The 17,118-nt window shown below is 44.8% G+C and overlaps 1 protein-coding gene across 8 annotated transcripts; it reads right to left on the bottom strand.

Annotated features, from left to right (window-relative positions):
• Positions 1-1,609: 1,609 nt before the first annotated feature.
• LOC112554570 (carbohydrate sulfotransferase 13-like) lies at positions 1,610-15,590 on the bottom strand. 8 transcript variants are annotated; one of them, XM_025222405.1, is made up of 5 exons: positions 10,680-12,108; positions 9,503-9,729; positions 6,321-6,409; positions 5,598-5,641; positions 1,610-3,654 (listed from the first exon to the last, which is right to left on the bottom strand). In XM_025222405.1, coding segments are annotated over exons 2-5 (1,269 nt in total). In that variant the 5' UTR covers positions 9,505-9,729; positions 10,680-12,108; the 3' UTR covers positions 1,610-2,520. The 8 variants fall into 8 exon arrangements, with proteins under 8 accessions (XP_025078190.1, XP_025078188.1, XP_025078186.1 ...); XM_025222403.1 differs by lacking the exons at positions 5,598-5,641; positions 10,680-12,108 and adding an exon at positions 15,351-15,590; XM_025222401.1 differs by lacking the exons at positions 5,598-5,641; positions 10,680-12,108 and adding an exon at positions 15,164-15,342.
• Positions 15,591-17,118: the final 1,528 nt, after the last annotated feature.

Here is a 17,118-nt window from a genome sequence, read left to right as displayed (position 1 = left end):
CTACCAAGACACTCTAAACATTGTCTATTACTACCAAGACACCATAAACATTGTCTATTACTACCAAGACACTCTAAACATTGTCTATTACTACCAAGACAGCATAAACATCGTCTATTACTACCAAGACACCATAAACATTGTCTATTACTACCAAGACACCATAAACATTGTCTATGCTTGTTGTCTACCAAGACACCATAAACATCGTGTTATCTCCGTCATACCAAGAAACAATAGGCATTACATGATGAAGTGGTTGAGTCCAGACATTACTTATAGCTTTATGATGACACCATAAACATTACATTATTATTTCATGGACTCTACACACCCTATACATTACACTATTGACGTCTCTCAGTGATATTACTTGCATTACTTGTATAAACGGATTGAGGTATCGCGCGTTTGTACAAGTGTTTAGTCACTTCTCCATGAAATAAAGTTTGCTTATATTCACAACATCATTTCTGACAAAAAAGAACTCTTGTGAATGTGAGAAGAGTGCGATGTACAGAAACTGTGGACGTTGAAGTATCGGTGAGACAGCGGGGTGACATTACGGGTGGGCTACCCGCGGACTACCAGGCCGTAGCTCAAGGCAGGGTGTCGCGCGCTGTGGCCACGTGCCAACCGATCGATGGAGGGAGGGTGGAAGGGACCACGAGCCCTTTTCCCTTCCCTGTGTCCGGTCTGCCAGCCGGCCACCCGCCCAGCACTGGCCCCAGCCCCCCCGACTCTCCACGGGCCGGCCCCTCCCGCCAACAACACGCCGCCATGACAATGCGCAGGACGGAAGTCGGGTTTTTGCTTTCTGTGGAGGCCGCTTCATTTCCGACAGTTGAAACCTTGCGCCGGGGCCGGGGCTTTGTATCGTCTGCCCCCCCTCCGAGCCTGATTGTCCCCCCTCCGAGCCTGATTGCCTGCAGAGGTGCTGCAGTGCTGCATTTCCTCCCCTGCCTCTGCCAATCCATCTCCATCGCCCACAATAGATGGCTGGTCGTCTGCGCCACTCTCTCCCGCCCCACCCCCTTAGTCCCACCCACACCCTCCACCCCAGTGTCACGTGTGTACAGACTCTCGGTCGACTAACATATAGTCTAACCCTGATTTTTATTTCTTTGTTGTTGTTTTTTTCTAGTATGGCTCTCTCACACACTCACACAATTTTCGTGTGTAGAAGCTGGGGAAATTTAAAATTTACTGTTATTACAAGAAAAAGTAAACTAACAAGTTTAAAAATAAAAACGCAACTTGCTGAGATGTCGCTCGAAGCTGTGCTGACTGTTTGTTACCTCCAAACAGCCGAGTGTGTACATTCTCTGGTGATTGTAACCGCGAGCGGATTGTGGTGATAAGTGTATAGTAGTATACTGATACGTCAGCACGTGTACAGTAGTATACTGATACGTCAGCACGTGTATAGTACAATACTAGTACGTCAGCACGTGTATAGTACAATACTAGTACGTCAGCACGTGTATAGTACAATACTAGTACGTCAGCACGTGTATAGTACAATACTAGTACGTCAGCACGTGTATAGTACAATACTAGTACGTCAGCACGTGTATAGTACAATACTAGTACGTCAGCACGTGTGTATAGTACAATACTAGTACGTCAGCACGTGTATAGTACAATACTAGTACGTCAGCACGTGTATAGTACAATACTAGTACGTCAGCACGTGTATAGTACAATACTAGTACGTCAGCACGTGTATAGTACAATACTAGTACGTCAGCACGTGTATAGTACAATACTAGTACGTCAGCACGTGTATAGTACAATACTAGTACGTCAGCACGTGTATAGTACAATACTAGTACGTCAGCACGTGTACAGTAGTATACTGATACGTCAGCACGTGTATAGTACAATACTAGTACGTCAGCACGTGTACAGTAGTATACTGATACGTCAGCACGTGTATAGTACAATACTAGTACGTCAGCACGTGTACAATAGTATACTGATACGTCAGCACGTGTATAGTACAATACTAGTACGTCAGCACGTGTATAGTACAATACTGATACGTCAGTAAGTGAGGCTAGCGGACAGCAAATGTTGAGAGAAGCGTGCGTCCACCTGTAGGCAGCAATAACAGTAACACCATGCACACAATTACACACTTGATATATCGGTACACAATCGACAAATATTATATAGTGTCACACAGTCGACAGACGACACACAGTCGATACATGTCACACAGTCGACAGACGACACACAGTCGATACATGTCACACAGTCGACAGACGACACACAGTCGATACATGTCACACAGTCAATAGATGACACACAGTCGACAGACGACACAATCGTACAAATAAACGGTGACACCGGTAGAAGCGATCGTCACAGACAGAGAAGGAAAATAATCATGGACGAAGTAAACGACGGAGGGAGATACAATAAATAGCGTGTGTCGATCAACAAGACAGAGAGAAGAGTTCTAGTCGTACAAATAAATAAATAGAGTATGCAGGTAGAGAAGAAGACAGAAAGGTTCTAGTCATACAACGAAAAGTAACTGAACGCCGAGCGATTCTTGAGCGGAGCCGAAGGAAATACTTCCGGTGGCGAGGGGTCGAATCCGAACAGCTGGAAGTCGAGGAAGAGGAGCTTCTGTACTTCCAGCTTGTCCTCGATGGGCACGGTGTAGAAAGCTTCCTGTAGAGCCTCCAGCTTCTGTCGCTGCCTCACCTTCCTGTCCGCAGATGTAGCTATGGCCGCTATGGCCGCACGTGCAAAGTCGTCCACGGACATGTTGGTCATCTGCGCCGCACTGAGGGGAAACAACTGCGATTTGCTGATGATGCCACGAATGTGCCACTTTTTCCACAGTCGCCTCCCTGCCTCCTCCAGCGACATGCACTTGAGCACGCCAGCACGCATGCCCCGCAGCACCATGTCGGAGTTATTGGTGATGGTGCCGTTGACAAAGTTCTTGGTGTAGTTGACGGGTGACTTCATCACCTTGAGGAGGTAGGGCAGGTCGTCGCTGATGGTCTCCAAGTGGCCCACGTACTTGTACGGGAACTTACACACGTGGCAATGGTCGTGGACCGGAGTGAAGTGGCCGTCACGGTGCTTGCCCGTCGTTTGCGCGTGGATGAAGTACTTGATGAACTCTGAGAACGTGACGTCATGTCCGCATGCGCGGCTCTTCTCTGAAGCGTTCTGGCGGAAGTTGGAGACGATGTACCTGCCTGTCGCCGCCCAGAACAAGGTATTGGGAGAAAACAGTTTGTCGACGTATGCTGACAGTAGTCGTGAGTACGGGTTGCGCACAAACACGAACATGAGAATCTCGTCCACACGCTGGCTCCACTCCACCTGCGACTGGGCAGCGGGCAGACGACTCCTCATCGTTGAGAAGAGCTCCTTCCAGGTGGTGGAGCTACACTTGGCGATGGGACAGAAAGACACGTTGAGTGACTCCACGTGCAAGAACTTGGCTTCGTGATCGGAGAACAGAGAGGAGTTGCCATACAGCGCGCATGCGCGCTGCAGAATCGCTCTTCGGAGTGCGAACCTGTCTTCCACCTGTTCATCCGTCAGGTGCTGATCACTCATATCACTGGTCGCATGAAGGTCGACTTTAAACGCTGACCTCTTTTCTGTGTCAGTCCAAATGAGGTTCTGAGGACACACAAGGGAGAGTAATCTAAAGGAAGAGAAATGAGCTCAGTTGCAAGGGGAGATAACCTTTTAGATAGGCAAAGTACAGAAGAGTTTCTATAGCAACCACCCATGTCTCGTGATTGCTTTTGACAGGAGGCACATGTATAACGGATAATAGAATTACCACAAGAAGCCATTATTAATCAAGAAGACGGGATAACTAATCAATAATGTTTATACAACTCAAACTTTAGGCTCACGTTTTATTGTTGTTGTTGTTGTTGTTTTTTGTTGTGCCGTGAGGCTGTCCACAAGACCGGGACATGACACTATATTATAAATTCACTGTATTATTAATACACAGCAATAAAATGAGTCACCTGCCATATCGCCTTATGCTTTAAGGGGCAGCTGTACAACTTTCATATTATTATTATACGAGGGACAGGAAAACAAACAAATAACATATGAGCTATAAAAGAATAAACAACCGTACTAAACGAAGAATAAAATTAAATACAGAAAACACAAAGAGGAACTAAGTAACAAGAACAATAGCTGAGAGTAACATGATATTATTTCTTATTTTCTCCTTGTCTTTCTCCTTTCTTCTTACTCTGCCATGGCGGTGCGTGTTTTCAGTACGACAGGTCGAGCGGTCGTCGGGTATTTGCCGTGGTGCACATCAGGACAAGCAGTCCGGGTGCCGGGGCTGCCCCGTTATAAGGCTTTTGTCACAAGACAGGTGTGACTTGTCGGCTACCGGGTGTATCCACGTGCTCATCCTTCTTTAAGGTACCAGCGGGTGGACGAACGAATGTTTAACATACGTTAATTCACTAGTTGTGCTCTCTTACAAAACAATAGCCTCTCCCCTCCATCCTGCACAGGGCGGGTATCGGCCAGCTTGTGTGTTGTAACTGATTATGGTAAACGTGTAATGGTGTGTGTGTGTGTAAGAACTATACTTGATTAGCACCCAGAGGCTTGATGACTGACACTGGTCTCACCCGGCACCATGCACAGTACCCAGACAGTACGCAAGGGTTGTGAAGCCAGGTGAGCAGCATCATGCACAGGTAGATGCATCCAAGGTGTATGCTGTTGAAGCGGAGTACACGGCTCAGGTTCGTGTTGACTCCACTAGTGAACACCTGTCACTGCAGCTGTCACCCACTCTTGCTGAACTTCGTGATTGCACCAAGGTAATAATCGTGTCTAAGCAAAAGCACAAACATGTTTATATTCCCCCATCCACAACGCTGGGGGCGGGTCCCTCTCCACGATGCGCCATTGTTGACTAAAGGCCCCACCCCCATGTTGTGTACAGTTTGCTCCACCTCTACCGTCGTCTCCACCTGACGAAGCATGACGGCCACCCGACCTTCAGCGTGCGGGCCACACCTGAGCTGCCAGCTACCCATACACAGCAGTGGACTAGGTACTCTCCCCTCGCTCGGTGGTGTAGGGGGAGCCACATAGACATGGGAGAGCACAGTCCGCGTGTAGGTATTTGTGAGGTCAGGTGTGACTCCTGCCTCCTGGTGAGGACAGGTTTGACTAGTGGTGTCACCTTTGTGCACTCGGCTAGCTCCTCGTTAGGCCTAGACAACACAAACTGTAAACATGTAGCGTAAATAGTGGAGCGTAAATAAGGTGACCAGACGTTTTGGGAGCGAAAGCGGGACACGTGCCGAAGATGGTATCGTCACCGACAAAAAACGCCGAAAAAAGTAGGGGGGGGGGCGTATCAGTGTACGGTATTCAAGATTTTTAAAGACAACCGGACATTTGATGGACTTCCAGAAAGCCAGAAAGCGGGACATTGGGCGTCCCGCCCGATATTCAGGCGGGACACGAGGTCAAAAGCGGGACTGTCCCGCCTAATGCGGGACGTCTGGTCACCTTAGCGTAAACAACAGGCAACGCCAGCAAGACTGTCAAGAGTAAACAGTGTTTACCTCCACGTCAGCCAGGACTGGCTTGTGCAGTATTTCTCTCAAGTCTGTAACAGAAGAACCGCCATATGCTATCTATAGCGAACTGTGACGTGGATACCACGTGAGCAGAACCTATAGTGTCACGTGGAAAGAACCTCCATCATCTCCACACACAAAAAATTATCAGGCTACGTCGCTAACATTAGATAAATCAGTAATCACGTGGTGTTACTAGCATTAGGTAGTTCAGTAATCACGTGGTGTCGCTAACATTAGGTAGTTCAATAATCACGTGGTGTGACTAACATTAGGTAGTTCAATAATCACGTGGTGTGACTAACATTAGGTAGTTCAGTAATCACGTGGTGTTACTAGCATTAGGTAGTTCAGTAATCACGTGGTGTCGCTAACATTAGGTAGTTCAATAATCACGTGGTGTGACTAACATTAGGTAGTTCAATAATCACGTGGTGTGACTAACATTAGGTAGTTCAGTAATCACGTGGTGTTACTAGCATTAGGTAGTTCAGTAATCACGTGGTGTTACTAACATTAGGTAGTTCAGTAATCACGTGGTGTCGCTAACATTAGGTAGTTCAATAATCACGTGGTGTGACTAACATTAGGTAGTTCAGTAATCACGTGGTGTGACTAACATTACAGAAAGACTCAGGCTGCTGTGTAAAATGAAGGAGGCTGAGCGTCTAGCACGACACAAGTATCCGGGTGCACATACCAACGTACCTGACTGGAAGGTGAACAGCAACACCAGCAAGCACAACACCAACAACACAAGCGGTGCGTGGCGCAGCCTGCATACAAGGAGTCGGGGCCTGTAACACGACAGAGACTTAGGGCTAAGAACTCCACATGCAAGGATGTGTGACACACGAGGACAAGAGACTTGACACACGAGGACAAAGACCTGTGTACACGGAGCTGTGTGGCTGATGTCATGCCACGTGGACCATACCCCAGTACCCGACTCTGTGTCTTATAATAGGGGCGCGCTTGGGGACAGGCAGGGATGGGCAAGCTACTTTTAATTTGTAGCCGGCTAGGCTACAGCTACTTTTTTTCAAAATGTAGCTGGCTACACTACAGCTACAATTTTCCCAAAAGTAGCCAGCTACTTTGGGCTACTTTTAAAATGTAGCCAGCTTCTTTTGGCTACTTTTAAAAGCCTGATGTTATAACAAGTTAGCTATAGCCAGCTGGCTGTAGCAACATACACAAACATCAAACATACACACTAAACACTATTACTTGCTTTACAAAGTTTTTATTATAATAATGAAACGGAGAACTGCGATATACCGACAATTTTATTTAGTGAATCCATAAATGCTTTCATTCATTCCTTGCCCCCTTCCTCCCCCGGCCTTTTTCACACAATAAGTACACGTATTTTACGATTATATTAAACATTTCTGGATCTTTTTCCTCATCCTGTTTTAGTGACAAAAGAAATTATATAACTTTTCCGATAAACATTTGTTTTCTATAACTATTTGTTCCCTATTACTTAGAAATGAAAACTAAACAGATGCTTAAGTATCAGGTACCTGGTGGAATTTTCAATAAGTTAGGTTATGTGGTGATGAAAAATGTCAACCTCTTATCAATACTGTGACAATGAACAACAGACCATTGAAATAAATGAGTTTGCATGGAATATAAGTAAAACACTGCTTAATCTAATTTAAGCAAGCAGATCATAAGGCATTTTTTTTTCTAACACTGACACTGAAAACAAAGAAAGGAACACAAACTAATTGTTTCCAAAAGCTGATATAGGGTGAAAAGTATAGTCCTGACATACTAGAATAGGCTTTAATTATATAGTAGGATGTCAAATGTAGCATATAAACACTGAAATATAGTTTTCAAAAATGATCTGATACAAGATATATTTATTTAAATCTTTAAGCTTGAATTTCTCTGTTTGTCGTTTTTTGACATCCAGTCCTAAACTATAAAAACATATTTCTCAAGATTGGCTTGTGCTACAGCAGTAAATTTTGCAATTTTGTTTAGAAATGCATAAGCTACAAAGTGATGCATTTGAGAATATGGTATAAACATTACTTTTGATAAAATTAACATTTTTCTAAATATTTATTGCCACAATTCACACTGAGTCGGGGGGGTACCATGTCTGATTTTTTATATTCCTAGAAATCTTGAGATATCAAAACGTCTTATGCATAAGTTTTCTTATCAGTTGCCTCTAGTTTACAAAAAACCCAAAACCTTTGGTATATGACCTATGGTATTGTGTAAATTTGTTTTTAAAATGCTTGTACGTTTTGAAACAAAAAACGTTGATTAAAGTCACAATTTTCACTTTAGGTACTCAAAAACAGTTTTAAAGTGCTATATTTATGTTATTTTGTTACTCTATATTTAAAAACCCTTAAAGATATTTAAATATGGATTTTAATTTTTGGAGTGTACCGTAACCTTAAAAACAAATCTACATTCTTTTAGTCCTTCATGAATTGAATTTGACCAGAACTTTGGCCTCGAAGTTGCTGTCTGTCACCCTAGTGCGCAGCTTTGTCATGATAAGTCCTGCCAGACTGAAACAATCTCTCAACAATTCTGCATTTGAAACTATACCCACATTTTGTGGCTTCGCAAAATGTAAAAAATTTCAAAGAAGGCTGGAAATTGATCGGTACGTCCATCTTCGTTTTTCAAATGAAACAAAATACCGCTCCCGCCACATGGACGACCCTGTACTTCCGGTTACTGAGCGTTCGAGACACGTGGTGTCTGGCTGTCAAGACACCGAGCAGTGAGAGCAGTGGCTGTCGTCGTCTTGCTGACGCGCTGTCGACGAATGGTCGTGAAAGTAGCCAACATGTAGCCAAGCTACAGCTACTTTCTAAAATGTAGCTACGGCTACAAGCTACTTTTTTAAAATTTGTAGCCGGCTAAGCTACAAGCTACAAAATTTGTAGCCAGCTACAGTAGCTGTAGCCTAGCTACAACTACTCCCCATCCCTGGGGACAGGACAAGAGACATGATATCGCACATGAGCTCTCAGATTCATGTTACAAACCAGCTGTTCTTGCCATCTACAAAATAAAAAGCTAACACCTAGCTCTATGCTTACAGCTCGTGCAAACATTTATTTATATAAATAGGTCTACCCGTTTAGTCCTGGGTATGGACACGTAGTTTGTACAGTGATGTTGGAGGGGGGGGGCAACATTGCAAAGCCTGACATGCATGGTATGTAGTGTGTCACTGAATGTACGTTCAGCGGTGTGTGACTGATAAAATACACGTAGGACAGGATAGTGTGACTGATAAAATACACGTAGGACATGATGGTGTGACTGATAAAATACACGTAGGACAGGATAGTGTGACTGATAAAATACACGTAGGACAGGATAGTGTGACTGATAAAATACACGTAGGACAGGATGGTGTTACTGATAAAATACACGTAGGACAGGATAGTGTGACATAAAATACACGTAGGACAGGATAATGTGACTGATAAAATACACGTAGGACAGGATAGTGTGACTGATAAAATACACGTAGGACAGGATAGTGTGACTGATAAAATACACGTAGGACAGGATAGTGTGACACTGACGTAGGACAGAAATATACGGACTTGTAAAATACACGTAGGACAGGATAGTATGACTGATAAAATACACGTAGGACAGGATAGTGTGACTGCTAAAATACATGTAGAACAGGATAGTGTCACTAATAAAGGACATGTAGGACAGGATAGTGTCACTGATAGAGGACATGTAGGACAGGATAGTGTCACTGATAGAGGACATGTAGGACAGGATAGTGTCACTGAATAAAGGACATGTAGGACAGGATAGTGTCACTGAGAGAGGACATGTAGGGATGGAGTGGAGATGAAGGATGTAAGAGCTTTACTTACATGGTGTCGCCTCTGCTGTTGACTCATACACAGTGTGGCGGCAGACAACTCTCACTTTCATTACATGACTAACCCTGTTTTTTTCCTAACGGTAAACCGATCCTCCGGAGGCACGTTGGCAGAAAGTGTCTGTTGAAATGTCCTGCCTATCTCCTATCAGCGAAGATCGAAGTACCCCAGGGTGGCGCACATAAATCACACGCAGCGCTGGTCAATACCCAGGTCACCTGGAAACATTTTAAAAACGTTTACAAGCGCTTACATGGCTGTCGTCAGCTTACAGTTGTAGATGAAACATTTTAAAAACGTTTACAAGCGCTTACATGGCTGTCGTCAGCTTACAGTTGTAGATGAAACATTTTAAAAACGTTTACAAGCGCTTACATGGCTGTCGTCAGCTTACAGTTGTAGATGAAACATTTTAAAAACGTTTACAAGCGCTTACATGGCTGTCCTCAGCTTACAGTTGTAGCTAAACATTTTACAAACAATTTACAAACAGTTACCAAACAACATTTAAAACTGAAACACGTTTAAAACATTTTGAAAGTGTTCGAAAATAAACCCTTTAAAACAAAAATATTAAATAAATGTTTTATAAACATGCAAGAGCTACCCTCTACCACTGAGCGTCACAGGCCGTTGGTGACGTATACATGTTTCAACACCTCAAAATGTTAGTCGCGCACCTTGGCGGCGTAGATACTGACAGTCCTCACAAACAAGCATGTTTAAAGACTTTGTTATTTTGTCTTATCTCCAGGTTTGATATTTTAAAATCCTGTGCAGTTGATAACACATCTATGCTACGTAACTATAAATATTTGCTGTTGCTGTGGTGCGTGTACTCAGGGCTCGGATGGTGCAACACAGTCACACCGGACAGTCGTTCATCCCTGACACCAGGAGACAGCGAGGGCCTGAGGCTGCCCCTGTCCTGTCAGTCGTTGTGCCGGGCCAAGAACTTCACATGACAAACTCCAACACTTGTCCTCCACCGACGATGACCAGTGGCCGTCCTCTGTCATCGCTGAGATTATTCAAGCTTGCAGCAATGGACAGGGCCCGGAGAGACGAAGCTCCACAGGTAGAATGTTTAAACCCACACAAAACCCAATACAACGGCGAGAAGACACTCTGCTAGTACCTGGATTGTGCAGCAGGTACGGTTACTTACTATCTCAGTACAGCGATGCTATTCCACACCCAAAGAGCATGATACTTCAACGGGGTGCATGGTCTGGGCGTTCATCAGCCACCCTGTGAATAGAAGTGTTGACGGTTATCAAATACCTGGCACGGTGTGCTGTGCTCACTGCTCTCATTTATCCCCGCCCAACAGTTTCTCCCAATCGGAAGGCGGGTCAGTGATGATATCCAGGAAGTACTACACAACCTACACGTGGGTGACATCATCATCGTCATCTATATCGTCCCCGCGAATACACAGCACAAACACTGATAACACCCCGACACTGAGCTTGTGGCGATGTCCCCAGACAGGGTCCAGCGGCCTCTGCAGTGGACGCCACGAAGGTCGTGGAAGTCACTGAATAGTTCCACACCACAGGAGTACACCCTGGTCAGACACCAACACCCTGGTCAGACACCAACACCGACCGTCCAGGCCAGCGCGTGCACAAGAGTGACGTTGCAAACATGCGATTTTGTTTACTTCCACACACTTCGCTGGGTGTGTTGGATAGTGCGTCCACACAGGTCATGTACGACCCATGAATTCACCTTTCATCGGTTGCGAAAGTTCACACGCACTTGAGTCACCCAGCAGGCTTTCTGTCTATTATAAAGCCACACCAACACATTATACACTCTATATACAAGTCTACCTGACTCTAGTCAGGCGGAACCGGTGTCCTATGCTTGAGACTTTGCAATGCACGTAGACCGGGGAATGTTTGTCACCGCACACCACACCGTCTGGGGTTTGGGCGCCGCCATATGGTAGCTTCTAATGTAAAAGTACAATTGTAATTTGGACTCCTATTTGTGATCGGTATGCCAGCAGTGGCTTGTCTGGCTTAAAAAGCTTAAGTGCAAGCTCAGGTGTGTAGTCTTGGGTATTCCAAAGAGTTTTAACTATTTGAACAATCCCTACTTTTGCTCTTGTTGTCAGGTCTCTGGGCAGACGAAAATAACAACCTGGCAATGAAAAATACTCCAAGGTTTTATAGGATTTGACCACCTCGGCCATTGATATCCTGAATGAACGGTTCTACAGTACCACCCTTCGTCAACTACCACCGCACACACACTTTTGTCCGTGAACACTGGTCTCTAGTCTTTCTTGAACATTCCTTAATGCTTTGACACCTAATAGACTCTCATATTTTCACTTTCACTCTCCCTATTGCACCAGCTAGTCAGCTACAGAGGGTTAATGAACACTACAAGCACTGAGGCAGCACTGGTGCGTGACAGCCATTTTGATATTGATGACACCATCCACGGCCATACAAAGTATGTAGGTAGAAATGAGTAAACTGCTGTCTGTGCTCACCATGTAGTCCCTACAATCCCACCCTGCGGTCGCACAAGCACCTTTTTCGTAATTAACTGCGCGAAAATCTGCTGTGGTGCTATACAGGGCATAGTGAGAGCACTGAGTGCAGTGTCAGGTAGATGATATTTAGAAAGTTCACACAGCAGACAGTGTCTACTGTACAGTAATACAACCTTCTGGTCTACACCTCAATTTCCTGTGTCAGTGTCAGGTAGATGATAATTAGAAAGCTCACACAGCAGACAGTGTCTACTGTACAGTAATACAACCTTCTGGTCTACACCTCAATTTCCTGTGTGTGGTTGTGTAGTGGAAGGACATTAATAATAATAGTAATCATGACTATTTAATACACACATACCTGCTGATGGAACAGTCCACGGCATTACAACTTGTGTACACACATGCTACACACCCAGACATGCTTGCATGAGTACAAATAAACTCATAAACACACTTATTTTACCACCCAAAGCCTTTACAGCTGCTGATACTTTGGAAATCCATAAAAAGACCATGTTGAACACTTCTGGTCCTGAACTGTACACTGAGGTACACAACAATGTCGACGATTTCTTTTATTTATTTATTTTTTGTATTAGCCGACGTGGTCAACAAATATCAACAGCCAATTTTAAACCGAAAATGGTTTACCATCGGCCTGGGGTAAAGGTCACATGCATGCATAATTTTCCAAAATCATCCACACAAGCCGCAGGCAGCCGACTAGAAGCACACGTGTATCCCGTCATGTGCCCGTTGATGTTGTTGTTGTTGTCATTCAGTCGCTTCCTACTCACAAGACTTTGTCGACAACAGGTGTCAGCATGTCGTCGTCCGCCTTTGGATCAGTCTGTCAACAGAGTTGTAAGCTCACTAGTGCAGGGTCTGGATGTCACTAACATTGTTCTTGGCACTAAGGGGCGAGCGACAGATCACCTAGGGGTGAGCAATATATCACAAAGAGGTGAGTGTTGTTGTTGTTGTTGTTGTTTAGAAAGCTCGGTCAATTTCAATCGATGGGTGAGCGACGTGCATGTGTTTTGAAGGTCAGGCTGCTGGCGACAGAAGTCTCATCGATGACTGCCAGACCCACCCATCCACGCTGATAAGACTTCAGAGAACAGCCACACATGCTGTCATCACCAGATTCACTAGCACAAACCTCAGAACGAAGATAGTTGGACAGCATTTCATGTGAACGAGCTTCACTAAATGAATGTAAACTAGTCTTTGGCTGCTCAACACTCGGTTATATAGATGTCATCATGACATCAACGGTATCGCATGACAAGTCCACAGATTACACCGCTGGGACATGGCGATGTCGGAGAGGCCACTCACTTTGATTCTGCACACCATAACTTAGTTTATGTTCCACAAATTCTGGTCTTCAAAGCACATAACTCACAAACAGTTACGGGTCTGCTGGAGTTTTGGCCTACTAACTGTAAACATGTGAAAGTCTGTTGTAAAGTGCGGCAGGACCAGACCTACGTGACCTACGTGACCTACGTGACCCTGACAATCCGTTACAACAGCCTCTCAACAGGCTTTACGAGCGCACACAAATCATGGAAAGTAAAGTGAGAAATGCCATTGTATTCGCAAGCAAAACCCTCCACCGTGGGCATCACTGTCATGTAGGCCGCGAGTAGTGTGAACAGAGGGCCAAGACAAACATGTTCCCACAAAGTCGTTTGAAGCCAGCGGCTACAGTGCCAGGCTCTGTAATGCCTCAAGACAGAGTTCATGACAGATCAGTGTCCACGGCTGGTGGTCAGCCACCCTGTCAGTCAGCCACTGCTGCAGCAGCCAGTAGCACTCAGCACCATCCTCGGTCCGCACGACGGGACACCCTGACCACCAGTTCATGAGACTAGCAGAGCCATCAGTAAGAATAGACAGAACGTCCACACATTCAGTCAGCACAACATCCGCAGCCACCTGCACCTGGTAATTGGTGCAGCTGAACACTATAAGAATGCAGACTTGTTTTTAGAAAGCAGGTTCTTGCCGCAACAACTTACCCTGGACACCCGTGAGTGGGTTGGAGAGTACACATGCAGAAATCGCTACAAGTTATTGCCGCAACACCTGTGGCGAGCCTCCTGCAGTTTTTGAGTTTTGGTGGTGGCCACAAATGTTGACAGTGGAGTGGAGTTCTCACCCACCCACCCTACACCCCGCCAGATGTTGCAACAAGAGTGTTCAGTAGTGCATGGGTCCCTCGGGGGTCTAGACATCAGATGTAAGGTCATGCTTTGATGAGCAGAAACCTAACAGCCTCACCTTTTTTGAACTTGTCAGTAAGTGATCATGATGCAAGTGATAACACGTCCATAAATGAACCTAGCTACCAGATGTTTGGTTGTCAAAAGTGACGACGGTGTTTCATCCAATAGAAAAGACTGTTCATTAGAAAGCCTCTTATTGCATATAACTAAGAAAAGAATAATGTCTATCTTCAAATAGCTGTATGTCAACCTTTAAATGTTCCTGTACTTTGCTGTCGCCATTGTGACAGCCTCAGTTGCTGACGTGGCACAAAACTGCGATAAACTAACTTCAACAATATGGTTGTCTCTCTAGCTGTCCAGGTCGAGATATATTAGTCCTGGACCAAGGACTTTGACCAGGACAACGTGAAACACACCTTGCTACTAATGTGAACCACGTGTCACACGGCGAAGTTCGGGACCCAGCCTTCCTGTGGACCCAGTATCTGGAAGACTTTGCCACATCGCTTGGCACACGTACAACCTATGATGGTTTCAAGTCCGTGGGAATACTTAAAGCAGCTGAAATTTTCTCAGCACGAACCAGCTTAATCCACACCTTTACAAAACATAAAATTTGTGGGAAAAAAGGAATAAATCTTATGAGCATGGTGACTGGAAAGAATTTAGGCAGCAATGCAAAATCTCTGCTTCACGTCTACCAAGCCCAAGTCCTGTTCAAACTACAAAATGCGGCTTCATTTCTAGTTCACCTGAAATCACACAAAAAAGCGCAGGTTTGAGAATTAAATGTAGTACTGGGAGTTCCTTCGTACTTCTGACAGAAGACAGAAACTTACAAAACTAATAAAGAAATGACAGCCAAGGAGCAGAGTAAAACCTTGTATTTGTAAAACCTACTCACGAACTCCACGACAGGCAGGTGGTAGCCTACAGGGGTCGTGGCATCAACAAGTCTGCTTCCATTCCACGAACCAGGACTTCCAACACCTATAAAGTTAAATTCCTTTATAATGTCGAAATAATTCTCTTATAAACTATATCATTAGACTTGTTGTCATGTTCTCTTTCTCTGGGTCTTGCTTACTGCTGTTGCTAGGCAGGACTGACGATGCAGAGGGAGCTGAGTCCAGTCGCTCGCTGTTCCCATGTAGACAAAGGCGCTGTCCTACCCGGCATTAACGGGATTTCTGCAAGAAGTCGCAATGAAACACAAACAGTCGGTCACAATATTTGTTTTTATAGACACGTGACTTCAGCAAAAGATCGTCGATGAAGCGCAATGGACTGATATTCACAGGTAACACAGATAGCAATATAAGGCCACTTCAACCAGACACTGTATCCGCCTCCTCCCCCATCCCACCCGTACCCGGCTATATCGACCTCCCTGCCTGTCGACCCCGCCATGACCATCTGTCCCCCATGTCTCAAACTGAAAATCGAATAGATTAGACCCAGGGTAGAATGTCTGAGGAGTAACGCCTTTTGATATCAGCCGAACGTTTGCGTGTACATGTCAACACAACCTCCAAACTAAAGAATAATGTCAAAGGCTGTAAAAGATGTGTCCGGGAAATCTTGAGCTTTTAAAAGGGAAGATCTTAATAAAGAGTGTTTACTGTACTATACAACTGCCTCCTACCACAACACAAACGCCACACACGTCCACCATGCCAACATCCACAGACTTCACCAAATGAAGCAAAGCACACGACAGTGAAGCGACTTCATCATAATCACAACTGAGAGTAAGCTCCATGTACCAGACTATTCACGGGTGGTATGGATGTTCACACCCACCCTTCTACTACCATTCACCTTCACAGTGGGAGCACTTCACTGGCACTAGCCAGAACATGTGGTCACGACTGTGCTTGCACTAAACATGTGACAGACAGGAATGCAGTGACCACCGGGCGTGTAGAGGTTAGCCTCTTGCGAAGTTTTCCGCTGTTAATCTCGGCGAGCCTTAACAATGAATGTGACTAAACCGGAAGCTTTGTACACATCAGCCTCGGTTTAGTAGTTAACTGGAATCGTCTGCCAGCAGTGCAGTCATGGGCGTAGACAGGTGGACCGATGTCCTATCTGCTGAGACTCACTCTTGGCCTCTTGCGAACTTCTCCGCTGTCAGTTTCGCCGAACCAGAAGACGACCTGACTTCCAGAAGAAGATGGAATTGAAGGAGCCTTTTGATGTCAACATTATAATTACCGTAAGTGTACTGCTTTGTTCCACTATAACCAACCTTTTGCCTGTTTAGAACACAACAGTATTTGCTTCACTAGTCTGAAATCTTATGAAATAATAAATAATATAAAACACACCTAAACACGGAGATGTACAATCACTGAAGTGTTCGTATATATGTTTCACCTTCTATTGTTGATTTACAAACTGTGATACTGGTTTACAGCAAAGAAACATCTTCCATCATCTCTCGTGTCGGTGAAGGTGTGTGTGAACTGAAAGCACTGATGTTGATCTTGGTCTATTTATGTACAACGAAGTTTTTTTTTTTCAAACAATAAGAATATTTAATCAATACACTTCTCAAGTAATTTAATGAATGATGTGTTAACAACTAAAGTTGTTGTTATAGACATATCGCCGGCCATGTGAACCCTGTGTAAGCCTTATAATCGCCAACTAAAACATGTAGAGGACAGAGGAGAGTAAGAGGTAAATGAGTGAGTCAACAGCACAAATTTTTATGCATTCTTCTTCAGTGCCGTGAACAACTCCTAGCTCTCAGTGGACTCAAACCTGTGTGAGCGGCCTGTAGCATGAGAGCCGCTCACCACTTGTCTCGCTGTCCATAGACCTGCCCGCGGATGCGAAAAAAACCCAAA

Source organism: Pomacea canaliculata, linkage group LG13 (genome assembly GCF_003073045.1).
Source record: "Pomacea canaliculata isolate SZHN2017 linkage group LG13, ASM307304v1, whole genome shotgun sequence".
Taxonomy (NCBI): Eukaryota; Metazoa; Mollusca; class Gastropoda; order Architaenioglossa; family Ampullariidae; genus Pomacea; species Pomacea canaliculata.
This window is presented reverse-complemented; position numbering and strand designations above follow the sequence as displayed.